The sequence below is a fragment of the Echinococcus granulosus genome (assembly GCF_000524195.1).
Source record: "Echinococcus granulosus chromosome Unknown EG_S00075, whole genome shotgun sequence".
Classification (NCBI taxonomy): Eukaryota; Metazoa; Platyhelminthes; class Cestoda; order Cyclophyllidea; family Taeniidae; genus Echinococcus; species Echinococcus granulosus.
The window spans coordinates 1-8,174 of record NW_020170455.1 but is presented as its reverse complement, the minus strand read 5'-3'; the positions used below and the strand labels follow the sequence as shown (position 1 = coordinate 8,174).

The window sequence follows — 8,174 nt, the reverse complement described above, 5'->3', positions numbered from 1 at the left end:
TAATTACCTCGTTGAGGCTGTAAAAATAGCAGCAGTTACGCAGTCGATTAGTGAACAAAATGGTAGCTAAATTTGCGATGAGCCAAGCACCGTATTTAGAAGATTCGCCTCCAGCAGCATTCCACGGAAGAGTGATCCACTGCGACCCGCCAGTTCCTTTGGCGGACCCATTTCTATCAGACGTCCAGCGTCCAGGACCATTATTCTAAAAGTGACAGGAATGATAAAAGACATAAAAGCTGCCCAAATAAGTAGCTGCTTTTTCCTTCCAACAGACCTATCATAGTCAATGATGGTATCGAGACGGTGAGCAATCGTGAGAACGGTGCTGGAAGCGAACTCCTTGCGAACTGTGTGTTGGATTAGTTGGTCAGTTTGAGGGTCGACGGCGGCTGTCGCCTCGTCCAGAACCAAAACACGTGATCTCCGAAGGAGAGCGCGCGCCAGGCACACCAGTTGGCGTTGGCCCACGCTAAAACCAGGCAAATCTCAAATGCGCTACCACAAGTTCTCGATGATCTTCAGAGAAAGACGAATTTCGGTCGAACCTGAGGTTGTTGCCACCTTCAGCGATGGTCATTTCAAGGCCATCAGAGGAGGTCTCTTCCACAAATGACCGGAGATTCGCCAATGTGAGGGCCTCCCATACGGTCTTGTCGGTGTGGGTGTTGAAGGGATCAAGATTGAACCGAAGGGTACCAGAAAAGAGCACTGGATCCTACAGTTAAAATTTCCATATCTAGGTAGGTTTAGCAAATATATAAGTAACGAGAGGAAAGGGCGAAAGAAACAACTTGCTCAGATGAAGCATGCAATCAGGCGCAGACAGGCAGAAGGACGAACAAAGGAAATGGCGACTCGCCTGGGGAATGAGAGTGATGCGCCCACGGAGGTCGTGTAGACCAATCTCGGCGATATTTTGCCCATCAAGGCGAATCTCCCCTTCATTTGCCTCAATGATGCGGAAAAGAGCCAGCACGAGAGATGATTTACCTGAGCCTGTCCGACCCACTATCCCTATCTGTAAAGTGAAATAGCAGAGAAAATGTTTACAGGAACAAATTGTACTGGCTGCCGTTTCATGGACGGGAAGCCCGACAAATGGGTCCCACCCGCATGCACCAGCAAATAAGGCCAAACTTTAATGACTGTTAATCAGGGAACAAAAGTCCTTGAAGAAAGCAGATCGGACCTTCGTCTATCGCAGGGTATCTAGACTAAATTCTGCTGTCAAATGGGGATAAAGAATTTTAAAATGTCTCAAAAAGGGGAGACAAGTACCTTTTCACCAGGCTTAATAGTGAATGATATGGAGCGAAGAACAGGGTCAAGATCATCGCGATAACGGGTACTGTAGTTGACGAACTCAATTTCACCCTGGGGCCACTGAGCTGGTGGCTGTTTCGCTGGCACCTCCCATGGGGCCTGAAATATAAAGTGAGGGGAGGAAAAAAAATCAAATTTCAGCTGATGAACTCTTTCCACCTCGAATCACCTCCTGGAAACAGTATTAAGCGTAAGGAAGAGTGGGCGACTGGAGCGGGGCTCCATGATACCGGGGTGGAGCAAACACGAGACTGACTAAAAATAAGTAACATTTCATCGTAAAGTAAGCTGAGGAGAGGGTGATTTACCTCGATGGTCAGCTTGGAGTACTCTCGGATCCTCTCCACGGAGACCACATTAGTCTCGAACTCCGTGGACATCCGCACGAACCAACTGAGGCCCTGAATAATGTTCAGAGTGTAGCTGATCACTAGACCCGCGAAGCCCGCAGCCAGAGTGTCGCGGGTTGCAACGAAGGCCACTGATACAGAGAATGTCAGCAGGTTGCCCACCGTCTCTAGGACCATGGAGAGCCACCTGTCGAAACACGAACAGCGATGAAGAGGAGTGTGTTAAGTGGACGTGAAGACTTCTGGGTCTCCCTGTTGGGAGCACCAAAATGTAACAACTTATAGGGTTTGGTGGGATACGCCTGAGGTATTGCACCTCTTATGAAATAATGGAGTCATTTCGCATCTGTTGCCCATTCTTTCAATAAGAGTGATATGACTGATAGTTTTTATTCCTTGTAGGGAACGCATCGGCCTTCACCGTGAACCCTACAGTGTATTTAGAGACAACTCAAGCACTGCAATTAATCGGCTGAGCAATGGTTTGAACGAAATGTCTGATTTTGATAAGCGATATAAAACTCAGCTAACAATGAGCTCAAAATCAAAAGGGAAACCCGAGAACAGCACAATTAAAGAAGAGGAAAAAGATAAACGGGATATGAAGCCCCAAAGAAATCTGCGTTCTTGAGGTAGACTAATCAAATGAGATGATGAGATAAGTGAGCGCACCGATTCGCGATAAGAGTTCCAAAGAGGGCGCGGTTGTTTGCGTCAACTCGAGTGTCACTAGAGTTCACAAAGAGGTCGCACAGTCCATAGGCCCGAATAGTGTCCACTCCGAGGAGGGTCTCTGCGAAATGCGAGAAGATTGGCGACTTGCTCACCGAGTCCAAGCGCTTCAGCTGACGGCTCGTCGTCACAAAGAGATTCTGCCAATGTAGATGGATGGAGAGACACATTACCACTGGCTATCAAATAGAGGTAGGTTTTCATAACTTAGAGTGAATGCAAGTGCCTTGGTTTACAGGTCATCCTCATTACAAGGAGGTTGTGTAGTTTACGGCAAAAAAGACGGAGACATTCAGATGCATATTGCAAGGAGCACTCAGGTCCAGCCGGGACCTATAAAATGCCACATTGTCGCGTGGCTACTACAAGCAGTGGCAGCCGATGACATGCTGCGAATGGACAAGGTAACGGAAAACAGCGGTAGCACGTGGATGGAACAAAACATGGTGACGAGATTTACTGGTGAAAGTAGTTGTAAAGCCCATTAATACTTGTGTCTGTAGAACACAAGCACAGCAGGACGATTAAACGCCAAGTCAATCAGCAGTGGAAAATTTGATTAAGGATGTCGACGTTCAATCTCCTTATGGGGTTAAATTGCTTGCATCGACAAAGCCTACAAAATTTTTGAAAAACATAGAGATATTGAGAAACAGTTTCTATCTGGCCAAGAGGGATAGCACTAGACTCAGGCAGCTTCCATGGAAAGCTAGGAATTCCCACATACTTACCTGCATGGTTGCGTAAAAACCGAGAAGACAAGCGAGGAGAATGAGGATATAGGCACTAGGCAAGGCACAGAGCGCGAAAGTGATGAGACAACTGAAGAGGGTCGTCAGCATGGAGCGCATTGAGATCATCAGCTGATTATCTACGGTTGATATTTCATTAGAGAAGCGGTTCATTATCCGACCCTGAAGCCCAAAAGGAGGGAAAGCAATCAAGAAAATGAACCAAGTGGAGGCGATAACCCCCTGAGTGCTTGTACTCATTCCCCTCTATTCGATGCTTAGACGATCTCCCGACACAGACACAAAATGAGGCAATGAGAGGCTTAAAATTCACTTCCACAACTTCTATAACTCAGTTCTAGAGTTCTCTATTCCAGCTTTAAATGCACATTTTGACATAGGGTACACTAAAAAATTGTTTAAGTCTCAGTCCCTCGTTCACCGAGGTACTGCACGAAAAATTCCACTTCAAAGAAAGCGGTATAAAGTCGAATTTTAACGCAAGGGAAGAGAGCCTACCTGAGGCACGGAATCGAAGAAGCTGGTCGGGACGTGGAGGATGCATGACAGGAGTTGATGATGAAGCACCTTCACGGCTCGAACACTGCCAACTGCCAGCATCATACAAGCCAACACATTGAAGGCAACTGGTGGAGGATGAGAAAGAGTAAAGAGGTCTTCTCAGAAAGATGTTACCTATTTGACGAGACTAGACAAAATTGATATTTTGGAATTCAAAACACACGATGCTGGAAGTTTCCTTTTTCCAGAGTTGCCATCTGCATGTCATGCGTGAATCAGTCCGGACCCCATTCAATGAGATGGCTTGCAACAGCATTACGATGAAGTTTTTGGTGGATGAAGACGTGAAATTCGCGAATATTTATATCTACCAGACATAATACAATGATGGAGGGTTCAACCGCTCAAGGGTAAGGCATCTGACTGTGGCAGTTCCCAGCTTACAGCGATTGTTTTTTGGAGCATTCAAAGTCTGGATCTGGACGCCCGATTAATGCAGAACTTGTGGTATGGTAGACTTGTACAGAAAATCAACCTTACTCCGGGAAAAGAAAAGTTAGGAAAAGTTGGGGTGTACTGGATACCAAGAGTCTTCGGTACTGACAATGAAGTGAAGTAGAATGTTATAGAGCGATCCAGCTGTAGTGATCAATCTGTCTATGCCAAAATTGGCCTCCTAGCATTATACAAACACTTGGACAAGGGAGCTGTGACAAAGAATAAAAGCAGTTTCTACACTTTGAAATTTTACCTTTTTGCTAATAAGTCAAAAACTCCCACTTCCATCGATGTCAATGAAAGAGGTCATAGGATGTACGGTAATTCCTCAGATCTGAAACTAAGCACTGGCCTAAATAGTATAAAAAGTTGAGTCAAATGAACAGGAAAACTGGAATGGTGAAATTAGGAGATTCGAGATGTTGGAATACCGGCTTACAGTCGAGCTAAGCTCTTTTATCGCCACGGCGTTAAAGTGAGGGCTTGGACACTGCTCAAGAATTCCTTGAAACGCTACTTTCAATTTGGATATGATAGGAAAATTAGCATATTTTAGCGCTAATCACCAATTTTTTTAATCAACACATCAGACCTAAGGGACAACAAGATCCCTCTCCTCATACCTATTATTTGAAATGAGCAGTTTTTGAGAGGTTAAGACCACTCAGGCTATAACAGAAACGTCGACGGATAATTATTTTCAAGGGCAAAACCAGTGAATCGAGGGGCCATAGGCTATCACAAAGGCACCGTCCAGCTGATGGGGGATGAGAGTCATTCAACTTTATGTACATAGCACCTATTACGGTCAGTAGAAAAATATTTGAGGAAATTGTAGCAAATTGTCGGAGGAAAATGGACCACCACGGTTCAGATGTTTCATTAACTTCAACCAATCCGTTTGTGACACGAGTCGGTGAGACCGGGTCGCATGAACTGGTAAAGGACACGTCACTACTGCCAGGCCAGAGTCTGGACATGATAGTCAGGGAGTCACATCAATGCGTGATGGTGGCCGTGAATGCGGTATACACGATTTAGAACTTCGATGATAAAGCCTAATTTGGATTTAGTCTAACGGTAAATTTAAACGACCGACCGTTGATTGCATTCCCATCGTAAGGCGTTAAAGCACTCAAAGTCCCTGAGTACAGAGGTAAAGTCTAGATGAAGGAGGTTTAGTGCTACCTCATTGTATTTTTGGAGTTACAAAGGCGAAAAAATTCTAGAAAATCCAGGAAACATGTCGACAACCGCAAAACTAAGCTGTAGCAAAGAACTTGGAGCCAATCTTAAGGCCATAGGATCTCACCTCGTAGAGTTCTACTAATGTTTCAAACAGGCTCCTCCGGCCAATCTTCTTTTGATAAAGAATTATTCGTAGGTTTTCAAATACGATATTCTAGATAACTGCGGGATTGTTGTTTAACCGTAAAGGTATGAGCACTCTTTGATCCCATTTGCTGAAGGCTTTCAGATTTATTAATAAAATACGAAGTGAAGAATTTGAAAGACTACCTCAACTGCTGCAACATCAGGATTATCCACTCAGGCTTAAGCATTGTAAGCACTGTTAATGGTGGCATAAAACGAAGAGAGTTCCTGAGAAGTTAGGTAATACCTCAGCAGCTAAAATTCAAATCGCTGCCAAAGATAAGGTAAGCCAGTCTTGAGTCATGAAGAACAGTCCCAAGAGGACCTTACCTTGACACATGCCGATAACAGCGTAGACACCTAAACGCAGCCCCACACTCTTCATGGGTTCCACAGTAGTCTGGTTGGATGAGGCGCCAGTGTTATTGATGAATTTCGAGGCATCATTCGACCAATCAGCCAACCAAATGTTATTTCCAAGCCAGGCGATTTGGGTGAAGAAAAGGAAGAGAACACCACCAACGAAGAGACCCAGACCCATGTTTCGAATATACATCCAAAAGACTACCAACTTCACCTGCAGATAACCGAAAGACAAATGCTATTTAATTATTAAGAACTGGCCTTAAAAGTGGAAACTTCATTGTTGATAGCGCCTTGAAACCGTGGCTGTGACCAACGGGGGTAAATACTAAATAGTCCCTCTATTTTGACTTATTATACTCAACGCAGTGACAAGTGGTGAGGGATAAATTAAGAAAAAGTCTTTAGAAGTAACTTTACCCTTCCAGTGGCACTGGTCTCCAAGTTTCCCTTCGGTCCACCATCGGTCTTCTCACCTTTCGCGATTGTAGCTGATTTGTACAACCTGCTAGTCTTTCTGTCGGATTCTTGTGCCTCCTGGGGTAGAATAGATAAAATGTTAACGAGGTGGCTTTTGATCTCTTCAAGGTATCTATATGTCAATAATAAAGACTTGAATACAACAACCAGAACTAAAACCCACTTTAATGGGACTCGATCGGCTCTGAGCTGATGACAACGGCTCCGCGTCATCGGTCACTTCCGGGTCCAAAGCCTCTGTCTCCATCAAAGTCACTAAAATCAAAAAAGAACGATACTAGAAGTGAATTTTTAAGCGTAGAAATATCCTCGAAAAGGCAAAATTTCAAACTAATTACGATTCTCGAAATCGAAAACAATATCTAGCTCTTTTAATCTGCAGTCAAAAGCAATTACGGCCACGGGGAAAGATGGAGGCCTCAGAACAGAGCATTATAAATTGAAGAGTTATTTTTACCAAAAAATAAGCTTTAAACACCGATCGATCTCACAGTGAATGTCACCTTAGTGCAATTATAAACCAAACCAAAATCTTAAAATCATTACTGAAGATGCATTTTTAAGGACGATGAACAACTAAACTCACACTCTGCTAGATCACTAGCTGGAGCATACGAACCCGCATGCGACTCTGTTGAAGTTCGCCTCTTTCGAAAACTAGAAACCACCGAAGTCTCGACTCCCACCGCTGCAGCTGACTCCGACGCTGCCTCACGCTCTGACAGTCGCTGTCGAAGCTCCTCACTACGTAGGAAGGCGTTGAGATGACTGGCGGGTCGCCTGATGAGGCTGGCGTAATTACCATATTCGACCAGTCGGCCAGAATCCAGAACAGCCACGCGATCAGACGCTGCAATCGCACTGGGATTATGCGTGGCCATGATACGCGTCCGACCGGACAAAAGGCCCCCACGGCCAAGGACGTGTTTCAGCAGATGCGAGGCCACGTGAGTATCAACGGCGGCTAGGGGATCATCGAGGAGGTAGACGTCCGCATCAGCATAGCAGGCTCGAGCAAGACTAGATGGAAAATAATAATGCAACTGCTACTGATTTTGATGGAGCAACAATTCCATAAACCCTCACCTAACCCGTAGTTTCTGTCCACCGGACAGGTTAACACCTTTGTCTCCGATGTCAGTAAGATCCCCCATGGGCAGCAACTTGATGTCAGGTTCGAGTGCGCAGGCCTTGATGATTTTGGCGTAACGTTCAGGATCGTAGGGATGATGGAAGAGAATGTTTTCGCGTAGAGTGGCATTAAAGATCCAGGACTGCTGCGAGACCAGTGCCAGGCGACCCTGCATAAAGTGAGCAATTAAGGTGGATCTAGGGAGCAGCAGGAGGCTATTGAGGCATACCTTAATATTTACGCGACCGGAAATGAGCTCCATGTTACCGAGTAAAGCGTTGAGAAGACTGCTCTTGCCACAGCCCACACGACCCACGATGGATGTTGACTGGCCTTCTGTAAAGTAGGCCGTAATGCTGAAAGGATGTGCAGACAGGGACAGTAACTCGGAATAATGATTGGTCAAGCTTATCCAACTCGTTGACCCAAAAAAAAAATAAATAAGTAAAAATAAAAATAAAGAAAATTAAAAAGGGACTCCTTCCATCTACAGCAGTCAGGTCATAATTCGCATGCAAGAAATAAAAGCAATAAGACAAATGGCAAACAGAGGCATTTGTGTGTCTTTCTGTACTATGAAAGAAAGCAAAACGCTTCTTCTTCCTTTTTAATTTGGATTCATTTGTAAGGGAATGCGCAATGAATCACCCCTTATTTCGACATTCC

At 44.9% G+C, this 8,174-nt stretch overlaps 1 protein-coding gene across 1 annotated transcript; it reads right to left on the bottom strand. All coding sequences in view use genetic code 11, as the record gives it.

The window, feature by feature from the left end:
* Positions 1-66: 66 nt before the first annotated feature.
* EGR_07334 (Canalicular multispecific organic anion transporter) lies at positions 67-7,770 on the bottom strand (the record flags this gene model as incomplete). The annotated part of the gene is made up of 15 exons (XM_024496583.1): positions 67-205; positions 278-472; positions 549-718; positions 770-1,021; positions 1,282-1,425; positions 1,635-1,863; positions 2,349-2,548; positions 3,140-3,322; positions 3,659-3,786; positions 5,864-6,110; positions 6,317-6,433; positions 6,540-6,631; positions 6,963-7,396; positions 7,463-7,677; positions 7,738-7,770. 15 exons carry the CDS (start codon positions 7,768-7,770, stop codon positions 67-69), a joined length of 2,778 nt encoding a protein of 925 aa, XP_024348962.1.
* Positions 7,771-8,174: the final 404 nt, after the last annotated feature.